This window comes from Tachypleus tridentatus, chromosome 2 (assembly GCF_004210375.1).
Source record: "Tachypleus tridentatus isolate NWPU-2018 chromosome 2, ASM421037v1, whole genome shotgun sequence".
Taxonomy (NCBI): domain Eukaryota; kingdom Metazoa; phylum Arthropoda; class Merostomata; order Xiphosura; family Limulidae; genus Tachypleus; species Tachypleus tridentatus.
This window is the reverse complement of record NC_134826.1, coordinates 94,219,991-94,234,853: the sequence shown is the minus strand read 5'-3', so window position 1 is coordinate 94,234,853 and position 14,863 is coordinate 94,219,991. Positions and strand designations below refer to the sequence as shown.

General features: G+C 28.0%; 1 protein-coding gene across 8 annotated transcripts in view; it reads left to right on the top strand.

Annotated features, from left to right (window-relative positions):
- The window catches only part of LOC143244584 (uncharacterized), a 107,141-nt gene that overhangs the window by 65,739 nt on the left and 26,539 nt on the right, over window positions 1-14,863 (top strand). For 5 of the 8 annotated variants that reach the window (XM_076489542.1, XM_076489545.1, XM_076489544.1 and 2 more), the window contains 8 exons: window positions 194-370; window positions 763-879; window positions 2,889-2,945; window positions 4,931-4,983; window positions 7,193-7,259; window positions 8,104-8,183; window positions 12,679-12,832; window positions 13,398-13,631. In XM_076489542.1, coding sequence (XP_076345657.1) covers window positions 194-370; window positions 763-879; window positions 2,889-2,945; window positions 4,931-4,983; window positions 7,193-7,259; window positions 8,104-8,183; window positions 12,679-12,832; window positions 13,398-13,631 — 939 coding nt within the window. Of the gene's footprint in view, window positions 1-193; window positions 371-762; window positions 880-2,888; window positions 2,946-4,930; window positions 4,984-7,192; window positions 7,260-8,103; window positions 8,184-12,678; window positions 12,833-13,397; window positions 13,632-14,863 lie in introns of those variants that run through there. The other 3 variants (XM_076489543.1, XM_076489546.1, XM_076489549.1) reach the window with 3 other exon arrangements.

Genomic DNA, 14,863 nt, shown 5'->3' with positions numbered 1-14,863 from the left:
GTGGTTTATTTGAGATTTAACTTTTATTAGTTTTGATATTATTTTTTTTTACATATTTCAAATTAAGGCACCATCTCCTACATAAACAGTTTGAATCTTAATTATTGTTATTTATTTACTTAGAAATCTCTTATGTTTCAAGGCAGCATTCCACATTATCACATTAATGGAGTCTTAACTGTTATTTATATAGGAATCTGTTTATACACCTCAAGTTGAGGCAATATCTCCTACATTACCATATGAAGACTTGCAACTTAATCAAACACTTCAGAGGACTTTTAAGGATGAGTTGTTGCAGGTCATTAATAGGTTAGATCGAGAAATAGCACAAGTGCATTCACAGACAACAAATCTCAAGAAAAAGCAGGCAAGTACCATGTCTGCCTATCTTCTTAACTAACTTTTGGTAGTGATTTAGAGTAAAACTAGATAGTTGAAATTCTACTCTTTCCTTTGCTGTTAGAGTATTTTGTGTGTATTGCTTTTATTTTAAAGCAGTAGATACATTTAGCCTTTTCAGTTGAATTTTAATATGATTGAAAAAGAAGTAGGTTTCATATGAAATGTTCTCTTTTCGTTGAGCAACGTGCATAAACAACTACTGCATTCAGTCTCAATCCAAATAAAATAAGCTTCACCATTTTGAGTTTAAAATTGTGAACATTCTCACAGCTTTGATTTTTATATATTTTTCTTTTTGCTGTAGCTATAGTGTCTACTTTGCATCTGTTTCAAGGTGTATCTTTATTTTTTAAATAGCAAGAACTAGAGATGGAAGCTAGTAAAGCACCAGATTCAAAGCCACATGTCCAGGAAATGTCATATTCAGAACCAAAACAACTTAGTTTAGCTCAGGTGATTTATTCTGATAACAGGGTAGGTATAGAACTAGAAATACACGACATGACTGTAAAAATTTTAGAGCTTAGAAGTTTTAGAAAATAGAAGAAAGACGTTGAAACCAAATACAAAGAATTGCCTTTCCCATTTGTCAGGAGAGGGTTTAGAGAAAGTTGGTTGTTGTAAACTTTTATGGTGTTCTCTACTTATTTCTTGTTTACAAAAACGTTGAAGTCATCCAGTTTGTTTCAAAACTTTAATGGCGTCTTGTCCTTTTCACTTAATTGCAGAAAGTTATCCAAGGTTTCACAGAAGTTCTTAACTGTTAGCAGAAGGTTTACAGAAGTCATCCAGTTTCTCACAGAATCTTCATGGTACCCTTTCTTCTTTTTTTGAATGTTACCAGAAAGTTACAGAAATCATCGTTTTTCATGTTTATTATTAGAAGCTGCTGCCTTGAGAAAATATGAAAATTACTGAGTATTATAACTGCAAGTTCTCTGAACTGTTACTTGTTCCAATAGTTTCCTCAGGTTTGAGTAAGAATAAATATCAAAAATAAACCCATACAAACTTTTGTGTTAGAAGGTAAGAATTGAGTCCATTTGTAAAAGAAAAAAAAAAAAGGAGCAAGATTTTGGTAAAACTTAGCATCAAAAGCTTATAAATATTATATAATATGGTAAAGTTAAAGCATAGGTTAGAGACCTGGTTAAAGCATAGATTTTGTTAGAGACCTGGTGAAAACAAATTCTTTTGTTTTCTAAACAAAATAAATGGTAAAAAAAGTAAATAGAAGTCATAGGTTTGAAACTTTTGTAAGGTTAATGTATCAAAGCAAATAGTAATTGAAGAGTATATCAGTGACAATGGTAGAGTATCTATTGCAGTGACAATGGAGTTTTCTCTAGTTAATGGGTGTTAGTTGAAGTTTTGTAGGTTCATTACACCTTATATGATGTTTCAATGTATTTGTTTAGACATAAAAGGCATTTTCTTTGTATTTCACTTTATTTTGTTTTGAACTTTGATGTTTAAACTTGTTACTTGCCAGTTTTCTAGTAATGTGAATTTTTGGTGGTTTTGTTGCTGCTAGAAGTCATGATGATTTAATCATTGGTGCGTGATGAATACAGGTTAATGAACTGTTCACATGTGTGTACAAAAAATAACTGTTTGAGAAGCTGACAGTAGGAATTTCCTTTGAACAACAGTGCAGTGGCTCAGTATAAAATTTATATAAAATTGAAGCAAGGCTATTTACCTCAGACATTCAGGACTAAAACCAGTTTGTTGGTGGTTTTTTTGTGTTTGAGTGTTTCATAGTTGAGAAAGAATTTTACATTCCATAAATTATAATATCTATTGTACTATTAAGATTAAAAAAGTACATTTAACATGAAATTTACTTTTTTTTACACTTAATAGCCTAATATTGTGTGGTTAGTTATTAAGTGAAAAAAAATGTATATTTTAATAAACATACTAAGTCATAAATATTTCAATGTAAGTTGTATCCAATTACATTCATTGCAACCATTTTAATAGAAATGTTGTTATTAGTTTTCTTGTAACTTGTGTAACCACTTTTATACAGATACTAAATGCAAAAAAAGAAACCTAACAGCTATGACTCAGTTAACAGTTGTGTGTTAAATGCTTCTCAGATAAACCATTTTTTTTAACCCTAAAAATATTTGGGGATTTTATAGACACCAATTTTAAAAATATTTTACAATTGTATTATGTTAAAAATGTAGCAACAGAAAACTTGAAATGATTCCTGTCAGACAACATAGATTTAATACTGGCGTAATAAATGAAGTGTGAAATAATAATAAAAACTGTAATTACTTCATTTTATGTTCTGCACTGTACACTATTAAATACAGCAACTGTAGGGAAAATAGTTAGTACATTCAATAAAGTTTTAAACTATTAAAATTAATGATAATGTAGAATTAATTAGAAATGTATTTGAAAAATCTTGCAGTATTTTGAAATAAATCTTATTAATGTACTTTAGTACCATCTTCTATGTTTAGAAAAAAGCCCAACAAGCTCACAGGATTCTAGAGAAATTAGGTCTGAAGTTAGAATTGGTAAGCCTAATTTAGGTCTTTAACTTTTAAAATTCTTTCTTTATCTTGTTATTGTGTAAATCTTTCAGAAAATTCTGTGCTTATTGATAATGGATAGTCTGATAAAAATAAAAAAATGTGCCAAAAAAAGTACAAAAAGTTCTAATTAAAGATATTCATAACTAAATACCATAAAGTGTTCTAAAAATACTGGTTGTTCTACTTGTCAATAAACATCAGTGTCTTATAATAAATAGACTATAAAAGGTGAACTAAAACTAAAGTTTTTTTTTGATACACAAATACCCAATTGTTTAAAAATCAATGCACTTCAAATGTTGTTATAATAACAAATATCAAAATGTGTGCTGATTAATAGACAAAAAAGTGTCTCCTAATAAGTGACAAACAATAGTGTATACTGATATACAAATCAATAAACACCAATAAACATCAATAAAAATCAGCAAACACAAGAATGTTTACAGATACACTTATCATGACTAATCAACAAATAACAAAATGTGTACATGTATACTAGCCAACAAACACAAGAATGTTTACAGATACACTAATGAACAAACAACAAAATGTGTAATTGTACACTAATGAACAAACAACAAAGTGCTTAATTTAATTAATAAACACTAAGTGACACTGTTGGGAAAATGTTAATTGATAATGAAATGCCAAAGGTTTATTAATTAACAGACACAGTAAAAGGTTTATTACAGTAGACACTACAGCTCCTGCTAGTTAAGAGACACAAAGTGAAAGTTTGATTAATAAAGAAATGTTAAAGCTTTAGTAATTAACAGATACTAAATTGAAAGTTTATATTGATTAAGAAATAGTAAGTGTTTAGTAATTAACAATTACTAATTAATAAAATTCACAAAGTGAATAGTTTTGATAATATAGTAAGCACAATATGTGAAAAACACAATAATTAGTAGACACAAAAGTAAAATTTTTATTAGTAAAGAAATGCAAAAGGTTTACTGATTTACAGACATGAAGTTAAGTTTTTGTTTCATACAGTAAACACCATAAGTTTAGTAATTAAGCTAAAGTAAAAGCATGGATTAATAACATAAACATCACAAGTCTACTAACTAATGGACACTAAAATAAAAGTTTGATTAATAAAGATATGCCAAAGTGCAAACTAACAATGAAACATAGAATCTACTAACAGACTATTCCTAAAATACTTGTTGCTAATTGCAGAAGACACACTTTGGCTAAATGGTAAGCTTTGAAGTTTATCATTGTTTAAAAATTACCCAATTGTTTAAAAATCAATACACTTTTAATGTTGTTATAATAACAAATATCAAAACATATAGAAACTTGATTTTTAGAAAGTTAACTGCATAGTACTACTTTCTGCTTAATAACAAGTGGACACACAGTGTGAGAAAAAAATGTTAAACATTGTATCAGTTAGTCTCTACCATTCTTGCACCTTGTCAGAAAACATTAAAGTTTGAATTAACTGTGAAGAACATAAATTATAAGATAAATTGTTGTATTACTCTTATAAGGATACGCTTTGTATGAAATGCTTCATAGGTGGAACTTGCTGTTAGACAAGTGGTTATAAGAGTTTATTACTGAATAACTAGAATATAAGATGCAGGTTAGTTTTGATTTTGTTACATGCTGAAAACTTGGCTGTTTTAAGTATTTAGTCATTCTACATTTGTACTTGGGTGTTTGAAGGCTAGTGTATTGGTTGTAATTTTGTTTTTCAGATAACTTTAAATAAATAACCAAGCCTAATAAACAAATTAGAGATGCATGTTAAGTGTCATACATCTTGCAATATTTTGCTTTTTTTGTTATTTGCATTTTAAATGCCTCTTGATCATATTTTGAAATGTAGTTTGGACCTTCTAGTGTTTTTTTTTACCATAAAGTGAGATACAATTGAACCTGAAGCATGAAGAACCGTTTTATTGTTTTCTTTCTTGTAAACTGGATTTTTTTGCTTCTTTTTTCAGCCAATATATAACCAGCCATCAGACACTGTTGTTTTCTATGAAAACAAGAAACAGTAAGTATATATTTAACTTACACTTTTTAATCCTTTTGCTATGGGATCAGTATAATATACACAAGTTTGTCTACATGCTTGCACACATTAAGTATTAGCTCTATAACATTTGATACAGCTTGTGCATCTTCACAAAATTTGGTATATAAAGATTGCAAGTTTTTTATACACAAAAAATCAGTTTTTAATAAAATATTTTTACTAAAGGTTTGTTTGTGAAAATAGTCTGTTTCATCACTATTCTGAGTGCAAAATCTAAGAAAATTGTTTTTAATCCAAAAATCTCAAATATTATTTGAATAATCTCTAAAATCTCTTAAATAATTTCAAATGTTTGTTTTGAATAAGACTATATATTTTATTATTTTCTTTACCCTACGTGAGGTCTGTCTGCCACTTGACCAACCTTATCACCATCATAAAAAAAAAAATATAAACTATGCTTTTCTCGTTCTAGAATGACTACATATTATAGCATGAAAATACATGCTTAGTCTAAGTAGCTTAAGCCTCATAATGCTGTTTATTTATTATTTTTTTAATATATTGACCTTTCAGTCATGTCTGGCTAACATTACATGATTTGCATTGACATGGTGAACGTGCATTCATGTTACATATCTAATAATATAAAAGTAACCCTTAGTCTTCTCTATCTAGGCTGTTTTAGTAATTAGTACTTTGTGATATACAGTCATATTTCAATTATTATACATTATATATATATGTGTGTGTGTCTGTAGATTATTGCTATTTAGAAATAAATTATTAAACTTATTGTACTTAGAATATAGAACAATAAATCTATAAGTAAAGCAAACAGTTATCTTTTCTCAGTTAATGCTAAACATAGGTTACTAAACTTTTTAAAGTTTCACATGTGGAGGATATAAAAAATTTTTTTAAGGTTTTATATATACAGTTGAATAACCAAAAAATCATAAAAAAACTATGCTAATACCATAGAATTCCACTATAATTTATCAAGCTTAGTAACTTAGATATATTTAGATTGAAAAAATATGAAATTTTAGCAGACTAAAGACACAACCTATCTTCATGAAACTAAAATGGCTGAGAAAATCACTCTGGGGACATTTTAAGCTGTCAATTGGTTATTCACATGTCATATTCTGTAGTAAGAACATACAAGAGACTGTTTCAAAAAATGGAAAGAGCTGAACGGGGTCACTGTTTGACTCGGTACATAAGCCATATCTCAGCAAAATAAAAGGATATTAGGTTCTTATTTTATATTTTAGCTTGTCAATATTAGTAATTCAAGTTTATAATTTGTATAAAACTATAGACTTAGCATTTTGACATTACAAACATCTAATTTTAAACAGTGCTGCATTCAACATACCATGTGACTCATTAAAATCTATATTTCAGTGTGTTTTTTTAATATTCACTTTTAAATTAAGAAGTTAACTTATATGACATTAAAATTTGAATATAATCTACATTTTGATTCCAAAGTTATTGACATGAATTTATAAAATAGTAGTTCAATAAAATTTTGAATGGAAGCCAACAAATATGATGACATGGCCTGTTGTAAAAGGGTTACTAGTCTGTTTTAAAGAAAGTCTACAACATAAGTGCTGAACAGTACCAAGATATGTGGAATTTGGAATCACCTTAGATAGTACTGAAAAGACGTGTAAAAGTTTAAAGTAAAACAGATAACAAAAATCAAGTATAAAAATATAGAATGTAAAGAAGAAACTTGTCGTAAAAAAGTAGATTAACTTATAAGGTGAATTTTGCCAATTTTTAAGTGTTGGTACACATAATCTAATTAGAATATTTTAGTAAGGATAATGAAGGCAGTTTCATATAGACAAAATAGTTCATTTAAGGATGATGAAGATAAGTTCATGTAGGCAAAGCAGTGCATTAAGTGAAGGTGAAAGTAGCCTTATTTTGTTTCATTAATGATTAAATAAATAAATTTAGTAATAGAACAGAAATGGTAAACTGGTTTATAATTTTATGTATACAATATTTTATATGCATTAAGCATTTTTATTAAATATGGATTAATATGCTGTAGTAATATGTGTTTACATCAGAAAAAAAAGTTTATTTGTCTTATCTGATAGTTATTTCCCTAACATTATAATTTTTTTGTATAATGTGCACACTCTTTCTGTATTAGTTGAGAATATTACTTCATTATTAAACATTTGCTGTTTTTTCTTAGTTTCTTATGTTTCAAGAAGAGGTTAATTGTTCACTTAACACAGAAGCAACGAGAACGACAGCAATGGGTAGGTGATTTTTAAGAGATTGAATGTGGTTACCTGTAAATGAAATGACATTTTATCATAGGTTATTAGTATTTAGCAACTTACAATTGTCATTGTTTTGCTTGAAGAGAAAAAAGAGAATAAGAAATTAATAAAAAAAAGTACTACTAACAGTTTTATTTGATAGAATTTGCTGATATATCCTGACTACTGTAATGCTTCATTAATTCTTGATTTCTTTAGAGGTTTTATTTATGTTATTACATTTTGTTACTCATTACAATATGCAAAGTTTGAAAAAATGTTACTCTCAGAACACTGAAATACTTTATTATAAAAAAAATACACAAGTAAATACCTTTGCTCATGGCCAATTTTGACACTTTTAAGCCAGCACGAATTCAATTATTGTATAAAAGTAAATTGTGTAACTGCTAGGATGGTTGAACAACTGTGGAGGAGAAAAAATTCAAATGAAACAAGAGGTATTTACAGAAAAGAACAGGGCAAGGATTTGAATTACAACATGAATAAAAGAAGTTATGACTTTAAGACTAGAGATGGCTAACTAATATAGCTTGTAAGTAGATTTGTGCAAAAATTCAACAACAGCAATCAACTTTGCTTCTGCGTTGTCTTGTTTGCTGTCTAGTAAACTTACATAAAACGAACAAAAACAACAAAAGAAACAAAAATAATTACTGTAAAAAACACTAAATTATTTGGTTATTTGCTGCAAACCCTCCAAAAAGGAAAGTCTTTTAATCTTAACAAGCAATATGTTGTAATATAATGACTTCCTCAGCTTTAATTACTGTTCTTGGTTATTAAAGAATCAATAATCATCCTCATTGTGGTCTCTTAGGAGACTTATCTCACCAAAACGTACAGTTGGCTAATGCAATCCTGGCAGAAAAGGATGGATAAAAAAGATATCAATAAAAGGTGAGTATATATCAAAGAGTTGTCTGAGCTCTTGATATGTGATGTAGTTTACTCTTCTATTGTATATCTTGTTTATGCAGGTGGTATATAATTTGATAAAAGTTAAACTACTTGTAGGAACGATGCTGTGAAAAAAGTATTGTTACTTTGAGGTACCAAGAGTTGTATGAGATATTTGATATGCGATGTAGTTTACTTTTATATCATGCATATTCAAAAGGTATTTAATTTTGTGAAAGTTTAGCCACATAAATCAAGTATAAGATTCATGAAACTTATTACTCATAAACAAAATGTGAGGGAAGAACATTGGAAATGTTCTTCAGTCACATTACTGAAAAATTAGGATGTTTTCAGTTGAAAACTAATTGATGGAGAAAGGGTTTGTTGTTATTACAAACTAAATTGAATGTACATTTAAGTTTTCCTTACTCACGAAAAAAAAAGATAACTAATACATCAAATATTGGAAATGCCCATAATTTTTCTTTAAAGTGGGGTTGTGCATGTTAGTCCGTGTCTGCCCAGGCATAGTTTACTGTACATGTCACAAGATTTTAGTGACTTAAAATCAAAATTTTATCAAACTATTTTGTCCATACTATATCAATTAGTATAGCATAAAATCATAGCTGATAATCCATATTTCAAGAGTATATACTTTAAGTTCTTAATTTTATAAGGCAATATATAAAAAAAAAACAAAAAAAACCCTGAATTTTCCCTAGTGTGAGAAATGTCATATATTTTCTCATGGAATACCCTTTTCTCTATTTTGTTCACCACCCCTACAACAAGTATAAAATTTAACATAAATTACTCTCTATAAAAGTATCATTGCTCAGACAGACCATAATTTTTATAGCCTTCAATTTTATTTAGTTACTGAGCCATCAAATCCTTTTGCCACATCCACTTGTCTCACGTTATTTTCTGAACAGAAAATTGTCTATTGTTAATACAAGCTCTGTTCCTATGGGGAAAAATAATGTCTAACTTGGACGAATTTGTAACAGTTCTTGTCCTATAGTTAGAAAGCCAGAAAAAATTGTTATAGTTAGGGGAATAGGCTGCTTCTTTGCTTGTTATTCTTCTATGTTCTTTGGTGCATTATTTAATTAAATAAAATGTATTTAATGCTCGCTGCCATACGTATTAAAAAAGTATGGGTAAATGGTAGTGATGGAAAAATAACAAACCTGTGTAAGTACCCTGGTTTATGTTTTTCATGTGTCTTTATTTATTACTATGAAAGTAACTAAATTTAAAAAATAGGGAACTTTTAGGTTAGGTAACGTTAGATTAGGTAAAATATATATAATAAAACATAAATGTTTCAATAGGCATACATGAAAAGCTCATGGTTATTGTAATTTGATATAAAAATGTGATTTACATGTTTCACGAGTAATTCACAACTTATAATTATTATAATAGTAATTACATAGTTCAAAGGGCAATAAAACAATAAAATTTAAATATAAATAGTTGTATACTGTAACGAGTTTCAAGCACCTTAGGATAAACAAATGTAATGCCATGTTACTATTCAAAGTCATTCTAGAAAGACAAAAAACAATTTAGATTTCTTTCTTCTTTTTAAGTGGCCAACTTTGTATAGAGTTAGGGAAATAACAGATAAAATATAAAGTTTTATTGGAAACAAACATTTAAAATGTATTTAGGTTTTAGAGGTTATGCAAATGAATTTTGAGATTTTTGAGATAGTTAAAATTATTTTTAATCCTAACATGAAAATTAACATGGATTAGTCAAAACAAATACTCAATGCATTCAAGGATAAATCTTTTTTTTCTAGTCTATTAAAAATACTCCACTTGGAAATATGACTTTTGTATGTGAAGAAGTTGGAATGTTTACTAAAAGCTTTGTAATGAAATATTATATTAATCCTGTTGCCATGACCATTCTTTACTGTGCATGATACAAGGTTTTAGTGTCTTGCATTCATTTTTATTAAACTACTTTTTGTTTTTATGTTATACCAATTAGGATAGTATAAAATTTTAGCTAATAATCCATATTTGAATGACATACAAGTTCTTAATTCTAATAGTCAATATTTAAAAAATTCTGTATTTTCCTTAGTGTGACAAACATGACACATTTTGTCTCAGCATGTTGTCTTTCCTATTTTATCTACTACCCTCATAAAAGTACAAAATTAAATGCCAATCACTGTAAAATTGTCATTGCTCAAACAAGCCTTCTTTTTAAAAAAGTATCTAATTCTGTTTGGTTACTGAGCTATCAAATAAAAAATCAGACACCTCCTGCTGCACATACTTGTCAAATCCTTCCTTTCATGATTCATTAATAGTTTTTTTCTTATCTTTAGTTATGGATTATCATTAACCAATAGAAAGGTTTTCACCCCTTTAAATGAAGTATTGTTTAATGTTATGTTATGAGTAGTTAAATGTCAATTACTCAGAGTACCAACATTTTTTGTGAGAAAGTTAACGACTAGTTAGAAATCCAGAAACATTTTGAGAATTACGTGAATTTATATATTTTTTGTATGTTATTAGTCTATGTTGTTTGGTGCATTATTTAGTTAAATAAAAATTAAGTGCATTACTATCATTAGTATAAAAAATTTATGGTTAACTTTCTTTGACAATTGAGAACAAGAAAAAAGATTGGTTAAGCATTCTATTTCTTGTTTTTCATGTTTATTCTCTATATATAATTATAAAAGCCACTATAATGTTAAAATGTGGATCATTTTAGGTTGTTTATGATTAGCTTACATAAAATAAATAATAATAATATCATAAAAATGTTTCATGAGGCATTTAAGTCATTTTAGAAAGAAAAATGGGTAATTTAGATTTATTTTGGTGATTATATGGTCATTCAAATTAACTGATCCTGTTTTGAGTTAGGGTAGAGGAAATAACAGATAAACTATCAACTTTTACTGAAAAAACCTTTCAAATGTATTTAAGAGGTCTTAGGAATTACACAAAGGATGTTTGAGAGAAGAAAAAATATTTTAAATTTTAACATGAAAATTGCTTTGCAAGTGGACTGTTCAAAACAAATATGCAATATGTCCATGATGAAATTATTATTTTCTTTTATTAAAAGTACTTCACTAGAAAAGTATGATTTTTTTTTGTATGTAAAAGACTTATAATATTAACTCCTATTAAACAACAGGAATGTGGTGGGTAGCAACATCAGTTAATAATGGCTGCCATTTAAGGGTTAACTGAAAGACTGCCAAATGTTGTGAAAATGTAAAAATGATATGGAAAGTTAGAAGTACCAAAACTAAATATACTTTAAAAAAGTACAAAGAGGTCACATGGTTAGGGCCCGGCATGGCCAAGCATGTTAAGGCGTTCGATTCGTAATCCGAGGGTCACGAGTTCGAATCCCAGTCGCACCAAACATGCTCACCCTTTCAGTCGTGGAGGCATTATAATGTTACGGTCAATCCCACTATTCATTGGTAAAAGAGTAGCCCAAGAGTTGGTGGTGGGTGGTGATGACTAGCTGTCTTCTCTCTAGTCTAACACTGCTAAATTAGAAACAGCTAGCGCAAATAGCCCTCGAGTAGCTTTGCACGAAATTCAAAACAAACAAACACATTGTTAGTAAACTCAACCGAGTCTGTGTTGCAAGAGTTAAGGTAAGTTTAAGCAAAGGTTAGACTTTTGTTACTAATATAAATGGATTTATTTTCTTGTTGACAGGAGATTATTGTCATTAAGATAAATGGTTGAAAAACTGGATATATGGTTAAAAGTTTATATTCATTTTTATTTAAGCTTAAGCAAAATATATATATCCTAAATTTCTTTTTTTAAGTTATGCTGTTTATAAAACTTATGGTAATGTTTGGTTGCTTTACAAAATAATTTCAATATCATTGAAAGTACAATTGAACTTTGATTTCTTGAATGAATGGTTGATGCCAAAGTTGAAATTCAGTCCTATCCATTTATTTTAATATTTATTGTATTTAATACTCTACATTACATACAGATCAAACTATATACATATATAGCTAAATGTCCAAGAATAATTTTTGTCAAAATTCTTGTTTCAAATAAACTCCTGATTTTTGAAGGCAAATGACTTATTACTGTTCAACTGTAAATATTTATTTCATCTGTAGTATTGTTTATGATGAATTTAAGGTCTTAGTTTCCAGTGTGTTCTGTAGTGAGTTTTATATGACAGTGTAAAGTAACAAACAAAAAGTCCCATCCTGGTAAACACCCATTTACTGTATTGTGTTAATGTTGGTACATGTTATCACTCATGAGAATCTAAAATTTTAAAAATAATGATATACATGTGCTAAAATCTAATGTAGCTAGTTTACAGGAAATAAAATTCAACTTTGTTCTAAATATTTTGTTGTTTTTAACTACCTTGAATACTGGGTAAAAACAGGAGTTATTTGCCATTACATATATTAGTTTTACATTAATTACAAATACAAAAATATTTCACACAGGCTTAAAGATATCAAGGTACGGGAATATTTTGAAAAACAATATCTAGAACTTAGAAAACAACGAGAAGAAAGAGAACGATTGTCAAGAGTGGATCAGAGAGTTCGGAGTGATGCAGAAATGGAAGAAATCATGGATGGATTACAAGAACAAGAAGTATTAACATTTTTCTGTTGTTCTAAAAGAATTTTAAAAAATCAAGGAAACTTTTATTTTAATTAAGTCATAAGAAACAGTGGTATAAAAAGGGCAAAATACTGTTTTAAACACCTTATTTTTGAAATTTTCCTAGTTTTGTATGTGTGTTTACTTTTCAAGTTATGAAACTATTATTATATTCATAAATGCCATATAAAGTTACTTTTAAAGTTGTGAACCTCTTTATTCTTTTAGTAAATGCCACATTAGTGTTATTTATGATTGGGGACTTTTTATTACAATTTGCAAAAACATTATATCAGTTTGCTAATAAGTCATTTTAACCTAGTTTTGCTCAACAATTTAGGCTTTTATTGTGAATATTCTACTGAAAATTTGAACAATGGGATGTGGAACATGATTTATCTTATAAAAATACAGTATGAACTTCTTAACTATAAGATAGAAAGTTTGGGATAATAAATACAGGAAATGCAACATTGTGATTTTAATATGTTTGTATGAAAGGTGATATTAACATTTTAAAGTATGCCTGAAAGTATGACTTTCATGTTTCTGGTAGTTGGAAGATAAAAAGATGAGAAATTATGCTGTTATTCCTCCCATCTTTTTTGACCATCGACAAAAGAAGATTCAATATATTAACAGAAATGGACTTATTGAAGACCCTATGGCAGAATACAAAGAAAGGCAGATGCTAAATATTTGGACAGATCAAGAAAAAGAAGTTTTTAGAGAAAAGTTCCTTCAGCATCCGAAAAATTTTATTATAAGTTCATCACATTTGGAGAGAAAGGTTGTTTTTCATAACTCTTAGCAACTTACCAACAGATAATGTATCATAATAATTTTAATTAGAATGTTGAAAACAGTTTACTTTTCATACTTCTATAAATTTTAAGTTAATGGTTTTTATTGTTAAGGAAACATTCCAATAATTGATACTATTTATTGGAGAATAATATGAACTAAGATCTCTAAGGAATTTATATTTTTTTTTCTTAACGATTTTAAGTTGTTTGACTGGAAGTGTTAAGAAGTTGGTATACTTGTGTATATTATTTAAAAAAACTTAAAAAATACATGTACCTCCATACATGATAATAAACTGCCTTAAGAAATAAATGTACTTTCATACCTGATAAAGAAGGAAGGAGCCTTAGAGAGTAGATGTTCCTTCATATGTCAAAAAGGAATTGTAAACAGTAGGTATGCTTTCATACATGATTAAGAAAGGGGAAACTTTAAAAAAGTAGGTCTACATCCACACATTATTATAAAAAAAGGGCCTTGAAGAAGATAGTAAAGTAGATTTAAAAAGTATGCATGATTAATCAACTGTTTAAAAAAAGTACTTCCATATGTTTAAAAAAAATCGTTAATTCTAATGAGTTGTCTTGTATTTGGAAAACCATTATTATTCAGCTAGCAGAGATTCACAAAATGTTTGCTGTCGACTTAGTATCTTTATTGCAACAGTACTTCTTTGAATAGAATATTTGTAGAAAAATTATTAATTATACCAAAATGTATTAGTCCACTTGTATTTAGTTTGCACCTTATAAAACCATAACTAATAGTAGGTATTAGTATGATTATGAAATAAACTAATGAGTTACTGAGTACATTTCTTACATAAGTGTAGTTGGGACTAAACTATTTTGCAATTAATGTAAATAAATTTATAATATTATTCTAGGATCTAACATTACACCTTTTTGAAAACTTTAAGCTATTAATGTTATACTAAATGGTTAATAAAGGATATTTACATCCACCTCTTTTTGTTATTTCCTCGTTCATAGAGTAGTAGTTGTTTGTTGAGCATTACAGCTTTCTGGTGCAGGCATGTGCTTGAACTTTTTTTTTTTTGAGTAAAATACTTTCTGTGTGTGTTTATAAGGCATACTGACAGAAGAATTATTGCATGACAAGATTTTGGTGTCTGCAATTAGAATTCTTTTGTATTATTCTAGAAATCCTGTATTTAAAGAAGTACTGTTGCAATAAAGACACTAATTTGACTGC